Consider the following 17,808-nt stretch of genomic DNA (forward strand, 5'->3'; position numbering starts at 1 on the left):
CTAACCCAGGAATCTATCCTTGCAACAAAGCCCGTTGCCAACTCTGTCCACATATCTATTCAGGGGATACCATCATAGGGCCTAATCACATCAGCCACACTATCAGAGGCTCGTTCACCTGCGCATCTACCAATGTGATATATGCCATCATGTGCCAGCAATGCCCCTCTGCCATGTACATTGGCCAAACTGGACAGTCTCTACGTAAAAGAATGAATGGACACAAATCATACGTCAAGAATTATAACATTCAAAAACCAGTTGGAGAACACTTCAATCTCTCTGGTCACTCGATCACAGACCTAAGAGTGGCTATACTTCAACAAAAAAGCTTCAAAAACAGACTCCAACGAGAGACTGCTGAATTGGAATTAATTTGCAAACTGGATACAATTAACTTAGGCTTGAATAGAGACTGGGAATGGATGAGTCATTACACAAAGTAAAACTATTTCCCCATGGTATTTCTCCCTCCCACCCCACCCCCCACTGTTCCTCTGATATTCTTGTTAACTGCTGGAATTAGCCTACCTTGCTTGTCACCATGAAAGGTTTTCCTCCTTTCCTCCCCCTGCTGCTGGTGATGGCTTATCTTAAGTGATCACTCTCCGTACAGTGTGTATGATAAACCCATTGTTTCATGTTCTCTGTGTGTATATAAATCTCTCCTCTGTTTTTTCCACCAAATGCATCCGATGAAGTGAGCTGTAGCTCACGAAAGCTTATGCTCTAATAAATTTGTTAGTCTCTAAGGTGCCACAAGTACTCCTTTTCTTTTTGCGAATACAGACTAACACGGCTGCTACTCTGAAACAAGTGTGTGTGTCTGTGTCTCTCGCTCTATTCCCTGTCTAAGGCAGTGCTGAGGAAGGTGAGATGTAGGTGCCGAACTTGGACAGACAGAAGAACAATGGGTTTGACAGATATTGTATTTAGCATCTCTAGGGAAAACAAGGGAATGGTGAGATAATGCACGTGTGTGTACACCCCTGTGTGAGGTGGGGGAGTCACCTCTATCTGCCAGGAGCGTCCAGCCTGCCGGACGGGGCTCCCCACACATCTAAAAGGCCTGATACCTGAATACAGACACCCACTGAACGCGCCAGCACATCAAAAGGCAGGCAGGGGATATTTTTAGCAACACAAATCACTTGCACATGGACAATACGCCTCTGCTTGGCAGAGAGAGCATTTTATGGTCTGAGATAAACTCTTGTATTTAAACCAAACCCTCCAGCCCTGACGTGCTAGCAGCTGGCACACAACCAGAGTCAGCTCCAGATGGGCCTGGTACAGAGGGGCATGCATCAAACTAGCCCCAAATTAGCCAGAAAAACGTGCAAGCCAGAGCTTCATCCCATAATGGATTTCAAGTTCTGAGTCAAACTTGGTCTCTCACTCATATGCACACTCTAGAGCAGCAGTTGGCCAGCTAAGTGCACAGAGACGAGGGTGAGGGGCCTTGTTCAAGACCATGGGCATGCTGGATGTAAGTAAGCAGGGATGCAGTCGATTTTTTTCTACCCAAATTATTTCCTGCTAAACCCAGTTTCACACAAGGGGCATGAGTACTCCAGGATACCCCCACGTAACAAAAGTCATGAAAAACCTCATAGTAGCTGGGTGACACTTGGGGAAGTAGGAGGCATTAATTTAAATTAGCTCAAGGGTTGTGTCTCCTTGCTAGCAACAACATAGGCCCTCTGCAGAAGGTGTTCCAGCTACACACACTCAGGGCAAAGAGGGTGATCTGAGACAGCAGCCACTCACCTTTCTTCCTGGCTTGCGAGATGAGGTCAGCAGCACTCTTGCTCATCACTTTGGTCACATACAGAGGGCAGTTGGTTTGGCTAGCAATGGTGATGGCGCGGAAGACGGCTTCTGCCTCCAGCTGGAACACAGCAGGGACACAAAGGTTGCAAACAACACATAGGGAGAAGTCGTCACCAACCACCCCACGATGTGGTGAATCCCGCCATGCTGTGTCATTTCACTGGTCACGGGTGACCTCTCTCTTAACTTCACCATAAGACCACCCTCTCCCATCAGGTTTCAACAGGAAATTCCAAGGTGTCCATATAATGGGGACAACTGTCTAAGAAGATGACCAATTCTGTCTCAATGTTTCCTTGTGCTCCCCAGCTGGTCACTTTGTATCCACCTTCTCTCTCTTATCTCATACTCAGAGCGTAAGATCTTCGGGACAGTGATCGTCTTTTTGTTCTGTATTTGTACCGCACCTAACACAATGGGGCCCTGGTCCACAACGTGCTCCTACTACCACAGTGCAAATGATAAATAACAACAAGATCAGAATGGGATCATCTGAGGCTGAAGTCTTGTAAAAAAAAGCTTGATAGATCTGAGTGCTACAGAATCAGATGCCCAGTCCTGAGTCACAAACCCCAGCTTCCGTTTAATCTAGATCCAGATATTTTGATGCTCTCCATCAAAATTCACCAGCTTCTCAACTCATCTGTACTTCAAGCAGGCCTTTAATAATATTTTGCACTTATTATGGTGTTTCTTATCCATATAGCTGGAAGAGATTCCTGTAGGGAGTATGCATCATTATCCTCATTTTGCAAAAGTGGAAACGGAAGCAGAGACAAGTTACTGACTTGCTCAAGGTCATAGAGCAAATCAGCAGCAGGATCATGATTCCTGGCTTCCAGTCCAGTTCCCTCTCCATAGGGCTGAGTTGCTACCACAGGCTTCACCATGCATTTAGTTTAATATTAAAGCTTGGTTGTCCATGTGGGCAATTCACAGCTGGTTATTTTGCAGGTAGTTCTGCTCCTGTCTGAGTCTGTTTGTGCTGTTACTCTGTATTGGCTACTTCAGCCTCCAAGATTATCAGCCCTGGACTTTTATATCTTGTTTGGTGTTGTAACAGGGTGAATTTTCAGTATTTCAGCATGAGGGATATTTTAAAGAATTACATCATCCCCCGTTCAGCCCGACTTCATTCCAAAAACCTTCCAAGATCTTGGTCAACAGTTTGGCTTAAGGCTTCGGTATTAAAAAAAAATTTACGGAAAAGAAAAAGAAATCCCAAACCTTAAAAAGGCAGGGTACCAATAAGCATATAATACAAATTCCCCTGGGGAACTAGAGGCTGCCTTCTGCAGACAGCACTTCTTGCTGAATCACCAATTTATGCAAACTGGAAAACTGAGCAATGCACACAAACCCATTATGCTATTGTCCTTATGTTTACTGGATTCAACAAAAATGTTTCATATGAGTGGTAAAATGGTCGTTGGGGGCATAGAATGAAAAATGTGAGGAAGAAAATAGTATACAATATACAAACTTCTAAGTGTGTGTAAGTCCTTATGCAGAGATGGGTCAACCTCAGCCACTGCAAAATATTCTTACCACTGGATATTGCAAACCACTGGGATGACATTTTGGAGCAGTTCATTGTGCAGTATCAAATGATCACTGACATGACACCCTTACATTTCAACCCTCTTCCCCTCACTGGTGATTATGGTGAACATTCCACACACACAGCTTGTCGCACTCTAGATTGACCTTTCAAACTGCAATGATATAGGACAAGCAACAACAAGCTCCAAGGAGTCCCCTGGTTAACTATTCCTAGGAGCAAGGTTCCAGAACAGTAGGATGCCTTCACAGACCACAGCCACAAACAATGGGTCTAGAGCACTTTAAGTGGGTATTATGGGTCAGGCGGCAAGGGATATTTGTTCCGAGAACCCTTGTGTCTATTTTTATTTCCAGCCTAACAAATGCTTACTAGCTTGTCATGAGGTTGTGCTTCTGCATGTAACGTGTTTGCACGTGCTAAATGGAGCTCTAAGAGTAGAGATACCTGAAACCCTGTCAGAGGAGGGTCTGTGTATATATTTTCTAGGTACAGAATCAGCTTCATCACCTACTTACTCCCTCTTCCCCTCCATCTTGCAAAATGCTACTTCTGCTCCTGTGTCTCTGGCTATAAGACCGGATGTGCCCTGAACATTGCTTATGCTAACCTCAGCCAAATACTCAACCCTTTCCCAGTGGGTCTGGATGCATGAACTATTTCTGTGAATTGGTTCCCATGATGAAAGCAGCAAGGGAAAGACCTTGAGAATTAAACCTTCAAAGCAGCGAGGAGAGGAATATTAAGCTTCATGAGTCCCATTTAGGTCAAGGGGAGCCATGCAGTTAAACCCCTGGCACAACAGATACTCATTGGTATTGGGTTTTTTTTAAATGACTTATTCAGTTCTAACTGTATCCCTCATTCTCCCCAAAACCTTCAGATTTTTGCAAGGTTCTATAGCGTTAACCATCCCACTCAATTCCTAAAAGTCACCAAGGTGGCACATCTGCAATATAGCTGCAAACTTTAAGGACCAGACGGGCTATGCTGAGTGAGTTCAGGTCACACGTGCCATCTGGACTCATGGTGAGGAGACTACGTTGGTGGTTGGTGTGTAATTCCAGCAGACAGCTCTGTGACAGAAAGGATGAGATTGTCTGTGTGGCTCTATGCCACTGAAACAGCAGAGGCACCTGAGAGACACAGATCATGTGGACACTGGAGAGCAAGCAGCCTGGGCTTCCAAACTTTGTGGATTTGGGGGGCGGAAATAGAAAGCATAGGAAGTGTACAACAATACGATTTTCAGCTGATAGTGGCAGTTAGGTCACAGGGAATAGAAGAGAACTTCCTCCAAACAACTGGGAGACATGTTAGCATTTAGAATTCAGTGGCCAATCTTTCCCTCCCATTTAAAATGTTATTACAGTAATTAAAGTGATGATGTACAATGGCAGCTCATTACTCAACATCTCTGCTCCCTGCAGAGATCTAAATCTCACGTGAAAAGGGAGTTTTCACTCGCTAGAGCTGCACACCCTGTACAGTTGTGCTGGGGTTACTTGTAGCCGGGGGATTCATGACTGCGTCTTGCAGACCTTCCATTTCCATTCACTCTACGTTCCGACTAGGGAATCTTTGTGCCTGGCAAGGATGGAGGAGGCAGGAAGACCCCTAACTGACTTTCAGGTCCCAGGTTGAATTTGATGAGCCAGCAATTTGTTCTGTGTTTGTATAATGCCTAGCACAATGGGGTCATCGTTCAGGGCTAGGGCTCTTAGGCCCTACCACAGGACAAATAGTAAATACTAATTAAATAGAAAAAAAGTATGAGTGTGTATTTGCTGAACCAATGAGATCTGGAGCCAGCTGGAGGGAATATGGAGCCTTCCAGTGCTATTTTTAGTCATTTTTCCAGCCAATCACCCTTTAGGAACAAAACATTCCACAGTCCTTAACCAGCCTTGGACAATGAAAACCACAACATTTGCCTTCTGATAACAAAGAACCAGATCCCCAGATGGTGTACATCAGCCTGGCTCCACTGAAGTCAATGCAACCATGTCAATTTTCACCAGCTGAGGATCTGTTCCAGTATAGTTAACATTGGGTCTTTTTTCTGGGGAGACATTTTAATGTCCCACATCTCAAAGAGAATAAACTATACATTATATAAACCTCGTTGGTATACCATTAATTTAAGCAGATTTATTTTATTTCTGATTGTAAGTCTGAAGTACAAATCTTCACATCCACTCCCCTCTCCTCCCTGTGACTGCAGCAGATTTCAGTTATATTTTCTCTTGCTTGCTTCCATGTGTTGTAGAAAGTTAAAAACAGTTCTGAGCACACAGCTCCCGCAATCTGACATTTATAAAATAATCTAAAATTAGACTGAGCTCAGCTTAATGGGCAAATAAAAAGAGTAGACATAATCCAGTTAAATGTCTTGACAGTGATTCACAATCAGGAAATCCCCCATTCTGACCACCAAAGGCTTCGTGTGTCTCATTTTAACACATTCTAGACCTTAAGTAGAAATTAGATGAGGGAGAAGCTGGAGATACAGTCTGCACTATTTTCCTTTACAATATGAATGCACTTTGAGGTCAATGGATGATGTCCTTTTTTTAAAGGTACTCTCATTTTCAGTGCACTGATTCTCTGATCTCAGGCTTCTTTCACCACTGGAATCACCTATCAAATATGAATGCATCAGAAGTAGCACTAACGGCAGCCTGACAGCACTGATTTCCTATGGCTACTGCATTTTAGGAAGACGCATGGACTCCTGTCTATGCTAGGAAACTGAATTATCATGGTTGATATTGAACATGGTTTATCACCAAAGGCCCCTTCCCTGAATGGATGATGAGTATGGTTGAACTGCCAGTATAGATAAAATAGAACTGTTAGACACCAGTATGCTAAGTATGGCTGAAACTTGCGGGGAAAGAGTCTCAGTGTAATAAGAATGGTGCACTGTTTATCTTTTTTTCATTTGTCATTTACCTCCTCTGGTCTACTCAGTACATGGCCCTCTGGGCCAGTTATTCCCATCTCCAGCATCCTGGTTTGTTCCTAGAAGAATGAAAAGACACGGGGAAGTTCAGAGACTGAATATGATCTGCCAGTTATGTCAAAAAACAAATGCCACCTTACTCAGCATTTTGTAAGGATTTTGATTATCAAATAGCACAGCAGATCTCTGTGGATTTGCTGCAGGTGGTTCACAAGACTACCAAGACACACAGAGAATACAATGGGGAAGATAAGTAAATACATAGGTTGAGAGTAAAATAATCTTCCTTTGGAAGTGATAATTCAGAGTAAACAGGTCTGAAATAATTGCAGAACAGGTGAAAAATAAATAAAATTCAGGGGAAGGCATGTGTCTAATTTTCTCTGCTTTTGCTATTCCCAAAGACATCCAAGCACTACTGAGGAAGAGATCAAGAAAATTAAAAGAAATCCATTTTGGGCCAAATTCTCTTTTCAGTCACACCTGTGCAGCTCCATTAACATCAACAGAGTTCACTGGCATCAATGAGAGCAGAATCTGGCCCTATATGAGAATGTTTTAAAATGTGTGGTTGCTTTCCTGCCCCCCCCACACACAATCAGCAACACATTTTACTGCTATAATGAGGAACCACAACCATATACAGTACAATCAGACAGGCATGTACATGAACTTAATGGTATGCCTGACCTTTGGCATTCAGGAATTGTTCAGCTCAGTGGAAGATCAATCCTAACTGAAATCCTTATCAGTGTGTTATCATCAGCCCACAAGGGGCTTGCAATCCGTTACATGGGGGGGACACCGAGCTTGGGAGAGGCTTTCCCATACCGTTTACCTGGCTTCCAATCTGTCAGACACCCTCAAAAATTGACCATGTCATGAATGAGTCAGGCATTCTGAATGCAAATGTTACTGCAATGTGCACATCTGTTGCATTTTGAAATACTATCCTGTAGGAGTCTTTCAGCTTTTAAGCTTTTTGGGGCACTGATTGTCCTAATTTTTGTGTCTCTCGGAGCACTGAGCATGCTGTTGGCACTACAAAATAAAAAATCACATCTAGATGAATAGTTAAGGTGGGCTTCCAGCAGTGACAGTTAATATCTGTACAACACTTGAAGAGGTAAATTGCCATATATATAATTGCCATGCATTGTCGCCTCCTACACCTACCTTCTCAGCCACAACACAAAGAGCTGACAAAATAATGACTCAACAATGTTCTTTTCATTTCTCAATCTTCACCAACAACAAGGAATATACTCCACATCCCCCTTTCAGTTTCCACTGTTTAGTGCATCGCCCTTACTCTGCTCTGTGTACCCCTCTCCTCTCTCTTATGTGGATCAAACTCATACGAAACACAGGTGACCTTAGGATAGTAAAGAGGAAAACAAACCATGACCCAGAATAGAGGGGTTGGGGAAAGTCCCCTAACCTTCCTCCTAGGAACAGAAACAGGATCACTGACCAGCATACTCACTTGTACAGCTTAATCTAATCCCATTCTGGATCAGTCACCAGTTTGTGACATTTTGTATCAATTAATTTGGAAGGCAGAAGTAATTTTCAAGGCTGCACAGCACCACTAAACCTTGCACACAGCTTTGGAGCTTTTGATGGTTAGGGTGGGACTGAAGTAGCATGAACTCCTAGTCAACACTGATTCTTTGATCTCTCCATTTTCGTATGAAAACAGACATTGACTAACTTTGGGGATCTTTAAATCTGTGAAGAAAAATTGATTCTTGCAGTCTGCAGGGTACTTCGGAGCTTAGTTTGGAGACTTTCCTCCTAATCCACCTCCTCCAAAGAAAGGGGAAAGAAAAAACTGAGGATGTGCCACTGAGTAAAATTGAGCAAATTTGTCCCTGGTTCTTCAAAAATCACAGAGGTACTATTCTCTGTATCCACAACACCAACTACAAGGCACCATAATAGCGCAATCCATCCATTTAAAATCAAAACAGTATTTTCCTCATTCCATACCCCCTCATATCCCATGAATCCAGCTCCTTGTATTGATTGCTGATTGCTTCCTTGTATTGGGCAGAAATTTCCCCTTCCCCTATGGCTCTGGTATTTTGCACACCACATTATAACATAACTGGCCTTGCACATTGTGAGGGTCTTTTCCTTTTGCTGCAGCTTTTCAGCATTGGCTGCTGTTAGAGTGAACATACTGGACTCAATGGACCGTTCTGTTCCATTAGGATAATTTCTGATTCACTGCGTATCAATTTCTCTAACAGTGAACGGAAATGTTTTCTACTGACTCCTGGGTTTAGCAAGGAAGATAAATTAGTCTTGTTTCCACATAAGAGTGACATGCACAGGGTACTGTGTACCTTTATTTCTGCTCTTCAACCCAAGAGAAGTCAATATAAAACACGAGAAGCTCATCCAGTTGGAAAATATTAATCTTTTCCTAATAGGGGTTAGCTTTTCTATTGCTGGCCACAGCATTCTGGAAAAACCAAACAACCTCCACCTAACACTCTAGCACAAAGGAGTCTATAGAGAGGAAAGCAGCTTCCATATAGGAAGAGCCCAGATAGAAGCCATTTTCCCAGACATGTTTGGTTCCAATGAAGCAGCCATACAATCTAAAAGCAGCAGACTCTGGGAAGCATGGCCAGCAAATTCCCTTCCCAGTGCCATCCAGTTTTCTTCCTCAGGATCAAAGGTACCAAAGCATTTCTGAGAAACTGTTTCACTTCCTCTAATGAGAGGAGGAGGCAGACTATAGTCCAGGGTATCAAATTACACAGAGCAAATGAATAAATTCTCTGCAGCCCCAGTGCTGCTGAAAATGAAGCTAGAGAACGGTGACTTTGCATCATCCACCACCAGGGTGACAGGCTGGTACCCACTGATAACACAACTTCAGAGGTAACACTATTTGGAAAACCTTCAGGTTACGATACTACTAAGCTTCCTGGGCCTAAATCTGAAGATACGTTTGGAGGCATGGGAGGAATAACATCAGTTAGTCTCTAAGGTGCCACAAGTACTCCTTTTCTTTTATCAGTTTCCAAAGTGCATGAGAATAAAAAGTAAAAAATCCCCCCAAAACCCCCACAAAAGCACATAAATTGGCTGGTGCCATGGTGTCTTATCAGGAGTCACACTGTAATCAGATAGGAATTGCTGTACTGTATCAAACCATTAGTCCATTCCTCCTACAGTGGCCAACACATACCGTTTCAAGAGAAGATAAAACCCTCCATAATGCACCCTGCCAACTGGGCAATTCTATACAGGGGGAACACCCCCCCCTTCCCCATAGTACAAGATTTCATTATCCCGCCTATCAGTACCTTAATTTTCATAGTTGCAAAAGATTTTAACAGTCAAATAATTAACCAGTCCTCTTTTTAAACCCAGCTTGTAAGGTGTTTTTAAACCCAGCTTGGTAAATTCCCCTGACTGTAACTCTACATTGCATAAGAAAGCAATTCCTTTAGCTAGTTTTAAAAATACTGCTCACTAATTTCAACAAGTATTCCAACCAATGTTTAACCAAAAATCATTTTTATTCCGAGCATGAAATGCTGCAAAACATTTTCATAAAAGGGCATCAACAGGCCAAAATTAAAAACAAAACAAAACCCATTTAAAAACAAAAACAAAAACTTCATCTATTCTAGAAGTTATTGCTTCAGATTAAGTGAAAGAATAATGCAAAATCTCACTTTTCACTGTTTAATTTCATTCAGTTTGAACAACAAAAATTGATTTAGTTAGTTTGTAGGGCTGGACTGCCAACACTGCAGAGAAATGGCTATTTGTTAAGAAAATTATTACCAGGGGAATTTTCGTGGAAACACTCTCATTGTTCTTCAGTTTTATAGTACAATGATGGCTGGATATTTTTTTTATTTATTTTTTTTTTTAAAAAAAAAGCCTAAATGTTCAGCTGTGTCTGACATGGCAGTCTCCCTTAAGTAATATATATATTCTAGACAGTAATCTTTTTGGGTCATTTAGTATGTATTTGTACAGTTCCTAGCACAATGGGGCCCTGACTTGATTGGTCTCTTTGATTTACAAAGGCATTTAGGAACTTAAACACTCAAATAGGTATCTAGTGAGATTGACTTCAATGGGAGTTAGGCACCTAACCCGCTTAGGCATTTATGCAAATCCAACTAGGCATCTCTCTGTATCTTTAGATGCCTAAATACTTCTGAAAATCTGGCGCTAGGTGCCATCACAGTATAAAATATTAAATAATAATATATATAATAACATAGGAATGGCCCTTCTGGATCTGACCAAGGGTCCATCTAGCCCAGTATCCTGTCTTCCGACAGTGGCCAGTGCCAGGTGCCCCAGAGGGAATGAACAGAACAGGTAATCATCAAGTGATCCATCCCCTGTCACCCATTCCCAGCTTCTGGCAAACAGAGGCTAGGGACACCATTCCTGCCAGAAGATGTCTGCACAGCTTCAATGCAGTATCTTTCCTCTAATGTACAGCATCAAAATCTTTCTGTCTATACCACACTTTTTAGCGGCAGCATAGGTAGAATAGCATTTACCTGTTCAATGATATCCCCATTTTCGGCATGAACTTGAGCTATTGCACCTAGATCTCCCAGGCAGCTAAATATCTCATACAGCTGAAACAGAGTGAAAGAGGAAACATTATTCTATTCAACCATTTTCGCTTGGTCTGTACTTGACCTTTAAAAAGTTCCCACGCTGTATCTTTCAACCGAAAATTAGAAAGGCCTTCAGGTAAGAACAATAGAAGTTGGAGAGAAAGAATTTGGTGTCAGCACTACACTGACCTCATTCAGTCAGAACAAGGCTTGGTGAACATCCCATGACGCCCCTTTCAGAATGCTTCTCTGCCATCCACTGAAGCACTCAAAGATTTTGCCAAACCTTTGGAACTTGTTTCTACCACCTCTGCAGGTCCTCCCAGCCACATCATCACATCTTTAAAATGGAAGTGCAGTCTGCAAAGACTATGCACCCCAGCAAGCTGCTGATAGCAAATCGAAACACTGCATTTCGGGATTGATAGAAATAGACTCCAAGGGCCATGCCTCTGGATTAAAACCAAGTGTGGCTGCAAGCCTCACTGTAAAATTTAGCAACCTGAATCATGATCATCCTTGCCCTGCTCTGATCACTCAGTACACTGCTTTGTTTCCAGATACTGTTCTAACAAAATAAAAGGGACCCAACAATGACTGCAGACAAACAAAGCAGTAATGTAGCTCTTACCTCTGTGTTTGACATCTGGTACAAATCCTTATAGGCCATGTAAACCATGAAGGAGTTAACTCCTAGGTGGAGAAGAGGGAAAAAGAAGAAAGAGAAATGATTCCATTCCAGCTCTCTCCCCCTTATACATTCACAAGGCATGTGATAATTACACAGACCTAATGGAATGGGAGCCTTTGGCAGTAGCTAGAGGTGAAGCAGACAGTTTTCTGGTTTCCTTCTTGTTTATTTTCAGGGCATTCTAATTCTCCATCTACGGCTACACCGGATCCCAAGAGATGTTAGAAAACAAGGGGATAGCAGAAGGCAGTTCTCCAAAATTATACCTGCCACTCATTTTAACCCCTTTAGCATGGTCTAAAAAGGTCTAATAAAGATGGTGGAGGGAGCGTGCTCAAAGCCACAGAGAACCACTGGTCTGGAAGGACATGTGCAGAATGTGCATGAGACAGCAGACTGATGGATGCGTGCACAGCTGACTTTCCCACTGACTAGCATAAGCATAGATGCTGTTATTGTACCTTCATGTTGGGACTTTCAGTGGAAATTCTGTGCCTAAGTCATTTAAGGGCAAGATTTTCAACAGCATGTGAGTGTCTCAGGCCCTTTGTGAGACCTACTCAAAAAATCCAATGAGTCTGGTGTGTTGTAATGATGCATAGACTGTGATCCGAGAATCTCATGGTGCTTTATAAATATAAGTGAAATAATTCTCATAACTTCCCTCCCCACACGAAGTATTATCTCCCTATTTTACAGATGTGAAAAACTGAGAAACAGAGCCTTGCCTAAACTCAGAGTGAATTGGCTGGAAAGGCCTAGATAGAACCCAGGAGTCTTGAATCTCAGTTCTTTAATCACACTTTATGCTCTTTCCTATGACACACTCACAATGGCCCAGATCCTCAAAGCTAATTTTCATTGACTTCAATGAGCACTAGGCGCTTAAACAATTTTGCAGATCTGGGTCTATGTGCTAACTGAGTCACCAGAGCTGTGGGTGATGGGAACATGCACTGGAAAAAGGAGATTACTGTAAAGAGACTTGAGGAATAAAGGGCAAAGACCAGGAAGCGCCCCCATTTCTCCACAAACCTTTTTCTTTGATGAGCATCTGTATTTCCTGTTTGACACTGTCGTTCCAGTGGGTGATGTCCACATGCAGGGAGTAGTCACAGCAGGTCTTCCCATCGGCCCACTCTCGCCACTTCTCATACGTTTCGGTCAGGCTGGCCTCTGGCTCAGGGATCACATGGTCAACTGGATGTGGACAAGAGAGGCTCGCAGAACTTAGGGTGTGAAAGAAGGGCTCTTCCTCCCCATGCTATGTACCCACCATCCCATTGGTTCCTCATGGCTCAGCAACCTAGTGACTGCTGGCTTCTCACTGCATCTTTTACTGGGTCCTTCTCTTAATCTGCCTCAGGTCTCTGCTACCTTAGTGCCTTACTGCCCTCCCACATCCCAACCAGATGAAATCAAAACACCCTGATGGGTCCAAACTGCTCTCTCCAGCTCCCACAGAGCACAAGGGGAAATGAAAACAGCAAGCAGCTCTTCAGAACTTCCCCCTCCATCATTTTCTCAGACACATCCAAAATGCATTTGCCACACAGGAAATGCACTGAGCCTTGGCTTAATAGCCTTTGGCATTGCACCAAGGGCTTTTACAGGCTTCTGCTGAGAAATCAGCTGGAAGCAGTAGGACCCTCCTCCATCCCCACCCCTACTTCCACCCCATTAAAACTTAGTCTCCTGCTAAGATGCAGTCCTAATGCACCTTTTATTGCCCCTGACGTAATCTGCTGCCGCAGTCCATTTTACAGAACAGATGCTGCGACGAAGACCATTATTCCATTGGGAAGGAGAGCAGAAAGAAAACCCAAACTTTTCCAAATTTTTCTTACACCTTAAGAAGTTATCCAAAGCACAGACAGCTGTGACTGCTGCAGTAAAAGCCCAAGTTATAAACCAGAGCACATCTCTAGCATCCTTGAGGGCACGAATCACCAATTCTGATTCCTTTTTCATTAGCGCTGTTTATTTATTTGGACTGCATGCGATACTGGGGTATCATTCTGTCCCTGTGCTTGAGTTCATCTGGGCATGCTGCCCTATTGTGAAGAATATTGTGTTTGTAGTTGTTCTGTTAAGTTGCCCAGAGGCTCTGGCTGTGGGCACTGGAGCTGTGCAAACTTCATGATGTGGACTGGATGAACAACTCCTTTGGTTTTGACCCACCCCAGTCCTCTGACCCTCTCCTGAGTTTCAGTACGTTTAAATGACCCTCACCTGAGTTCTGGGCTCAAATGAATTTACCTCCCTGATATAAGTGAACCTCAATCAAAACAGCATGAAAACAGGAGTAAGTGCTCATTTCACCTACTGTTGGACTGAAATGATAATCCAACCCATGTCTGCTCCAAGCTGGGCCAGGGATCACTCAGAAAATTCATGCACCATGGTGATCTTTCAAAAGCTCTTGGCTCAGTTGCAAGATGGTAACAAAACTTCAAAGCAGGAAGTTTCACCTGGTTTGGGGTTTTTATTGCAGATGTCTTACCCAGCTGCAGTGGGGCACCTAAATATTAACAGGACTAATATGTGACACTTAAGAGTAATCAGGATGAGGGCCAACAAAAATAATACTCAGCATTTATGGGCCAAATTCTGCTCTCAGCTACACAAATGCAATCTCACTGAAGTCACTGGTGCTGCATACCTGTAACACAGCAGAATTTAACCCCACATTCTTCAAAGCATTGTACTTTCATCAATCCTCTAGGAGAGTTTGAGGTGCAATATGCTAGGTGCTGTGGTTTATTGGTAATCTAGGGCAGAAGTGCTTCTATGGCACTCAAGTGAGCCTCTTCTGAGGAAGGTAGGGTTGATGCACTAATAAGCCTCACATTTCAATATCCAAAGGCATATTCTGCCAATTGATCAAGGAAATTTATCTTCACAACACTCCTCAATCAATAGATTAAAAAAATTACTACTGCTAAACTTTAGCAAACATTCTGATAACCCTGTCTCCTGGTAGCAAATGCTAGAGTTCAGGCTTGGTTTCACTTTCCATTCTAAACCCCTTTTTAATTGGAGATGCCAGCAAGACAGGCTGAGAGGTGGGATTGCATGGCAGGAGACAATTCAGTTGTGGAGAGAGCGAGAGATGTGTTTCTCCCTCTGTTAGATAGCAGGTTACTACTTCTGGCTGCATGGGCATGGATGCTGACAATTTGTTGATCTTAGAGGCTCAGGTGGCAAGTTTTCTGTTAGGATCTCCTTGTCCACCTAGATCCTGCTATGGTTCTCTTTCTATTCAACCATTCTTTCCTATTTTTCTTAGGTCTCCCCCATATCTACTGATGCTCCCCATTATCCCTTCTTTGACACCAGTCCTTTTCCCTCAGTTCCTGCTAGGGTCTCCTCCAGCTGCCCAGCTCCTCTCCCCTATGCCCACATAGCTCCCACACATTTCTCCCCAAATCCCATTCCAACAGCTGCCTTCTCCTAATTCATCCCTCACCCTTCTTTCTGCATAACAATAGCCCCTTTCCATTCTCTCTCTCACCAAAGCTTCTTCTGCCAAAAAACCAAAACCTCCAAACCCCAACCACAACACACACCTCTTCTCAGGAACAAAGAGAGCCAAGACAGTAAACAAGATAGTCTTTTGCAAGTATAGGATGCTGAATGCGGCAGGCCCTTTTTAAAGCCTCTGTGGAGTTAACATGAAAGGAACTACCCAATGGACTTACTGATCATGGTGGTTCCACCAGCCAGGGCTGCTTTCGTTCCCTGGAAGAAGTCATCCACAGCAGTCATCCCCTTGTATGGCATCTGCAAGTGAGTGTGGACATCGATTCCTCCAGGGATCACCATCTTCCCATTGGCTTCTATGGTTTTAACTCCACCAGGGACGATTAGATTGTCTCCAATTTGCCTTATGAGATAGTAATCAGGATGGTGAGCCACACACATATGAAACTTGATTAGAACATACTCTACCAATAACCTACCAAAGTTGGGAAAACCCCCTATGGGTACAAGACAGCAGTGGACTTGAGACAATCTGAACACAGAAGACAGCAAAAACCTAAACCATGTGAACAAGCTCTGCAGAAACCACCACACAAGGAGTTAATTCAACAGGACCGTTTTACTGTATGAGTGACTGGGAAGGGCTAGAAGGGGTGAATGGTTTCAAAATCCCTAAATGCCAACCCTGCCCCCGGTAAATATATTTACCTCCCCACCCCACCCCTTAAGGCTCAAGTCTGAGGCTTACTTCTTACAAAGAATGAAAACTTCTAAGAGCAATGATAAAGTTGTGGGCCAGCCCTGGGTTTGCAGGGTTTTGCCATTCCACTCACATCACAAGGTTCCTAAGGTAAACAAAGGCCTCTCTCACGGACACCGCTGGCTGCAGCATTTGTGAACTCAAGTGTCGTTTTCAAGCCCAAGTGTGTTCACCATGCTTTAGTGTAATTAGGGAAGATGCCTTCCCACTCAGGGACATTCCCATTAGGCCCTGTCCTTCTTGAAAAGGAAGGACACCTTTGCTAATCGATGAAGTGAGCTGTAGCTCACGAAAGCTTATGCTCAAATAAATTTGTTAGTCTCTAAGGTGCCACAAGTACTCCTTTTCTTTTTGCTAACTGCAATACTGCATTGTGGGCAAGGCAGCTAAAATCCCAGTTCACTAAAAATCCCCTCTAAAACCCTGTGCACCTAAAACCCTCCACTATGTATGTACCTAGAACCTAAAATGCCCCTTAATTTCTAATCCCTACAATCCTGGAACTCCGTATCCTAGATCCACATAACATTCCCCTCCCTAGATGCACCCAAAATCCTCCTCCCCAGGGGCATAAAAGACTGGCTGGCCTCATCAGGGAACTTTCAATCCCTTTGGTGTATCTGGAAGGGAAGTAAAATAGGACTATATCCCTGCTCCCTGCATTTCAGCGTCAGCCAGCCTAGAACACCTCTCGCACACCAGTACTGAATATTCAGCAAACACTACTTCTTTCTACGACTCCTTCGTGGCACCAAACCAGTGGTTAATAGACTGCCTTTATCTTCAGGCTTAAAAAACAGACATAAAAAAATGACTCTTAAAAATTATTTTCCTACTGCAGGTTTTAAAAATACATTTCCATCAAGGGAAGGCTGAATATTTTCTTTGTATCACAGGGCAAGGAATGCTTTTTTTTAAAGTGTTTAAATTCCCTTGCTATGAACTATCTTAGGGCCTGCAATCCACCAAACTGGGATTTAGTCCCATTTCATATACTTTACACATTAGAACAATTTCAGCCTTTAAACAGTGGAGTCATTATTGCACTCCATAACACACCCAGAAGCCAGATGAAAAGCTGAGATCCACAGTTTTGCCTGAAATCTCTGAGAATTTTAAAGATGTAGCTTCTCAAAAGCACATATCCATCCTCTTTAGTTCAAACAAATGGGATCTTGTATAATTAGGGAAAGTGTCATTCATGTGACATATAATTCTGCTGGATACTGGACAAAACAGAAACTGAAAGATAATTCCTGTTCCCACTGCAGTTAGATATTATCTCAGCATACAATGGATACTGTGTCATAACTTATCAGTTTAACTGAATTCTATTCACTGGATTTATTGTGCGAACATGTCATGAGATTACACACACACACACACACACACACACACACGAAAAAGGGGAAGGAATTCAGTGTCCCACCGGATGGGCAAGCAAATTACAGACTCCACCCAACATGGACTGGCATACAATAGCCCACAGACCCACAACTCCTGCAGTCAAGAGGTAAAAAGACTCCTGCCTCTAACGAAGAGTAGATAAGATAATATGGGAATCCTGTACATACTTTATGAGACCATCCTCCATGTAAATGTCAGCATAGAATGACTGGTCATCATTGACGATTCTGCCTCCTTTAATAAGAAGACGATCGCTCTGTGGACGGAGAAATAAAGCAGTCATGAGTGTTAGAAAATATATACTTGTTACTGCAAGGAGCCTTCTTACTGCAATACAGCTGTGCTTAGCAAATATATTATCTTCTATACAACATATGCAGTGTGAATTAGTTTAGATAATAAATTCTGACTGTTTAGTGATGTGCTAAGGTGAAGTAATGCCAAAGACTCGAAAATTCAGGTTGTATTAAGCTATTTCTGTATAAAACAGGTTTAACA

General features: G+C 43.0%; 1 protein-coding gene across 2 annotated transcripts in view; it reads right to left on the reverse strand.

The window, feature by feature from the left end:
• Positions 1-17,808, reverse strand: part of DPYSL3 (dihydropyrimidinase like 3) — a 72,018-nt gene that overhangs the window by 8,944 nt on the left and 45,266 nt on the right. For both annotated transcript variants that reach the window (XM_038414255.2, XM_038414256.2), the window contains exons 2-8: positions 17,478-17,566; positions 15,362-15,546; positions 12,696-12,860; positions 11,601-11,662; positions 10,907-10,987; positions 6,350-6,418; positions 1,771-1,891 (exon numbers count right to left, since the gene is read on the reverse strand). In XM_038414255.2, coding sequence (XP_038270183.1) covers positions 1,771-1,891; positions 6,350-6,418; positions 10,907-10,987; positions 11,601-11,662; positions 12,696-12,860; positions 15,362-15,546; positions 17,478-17,566 — 772 coding nt within the window. The remainder of the gene's footprint in view (positions 1-1,770; positions 1,892-6,349; positions 6,419-10,906; positions 10,988-11,600; positions 11,663-12,695; positions 12,861-15,361; positions 15,547-17,477; positions 17,567-17,808) is intronic.

This window comes from Dermochelys coriacea, chromosome 8 (genome assembly GCF_009764565.3).
Source record: "Dermochelys coriacea isolate rDerCor1 chromosome 8, rDerCor1.pri.v4, whole genome shotgun sequence".
Taxonomy (NCBI): domain Eukaryota; kingdom Metazoa; phylum Chordata; order Testudines; family Dermochelyidae; genus Dermochelys; species Dermochelys coriacea.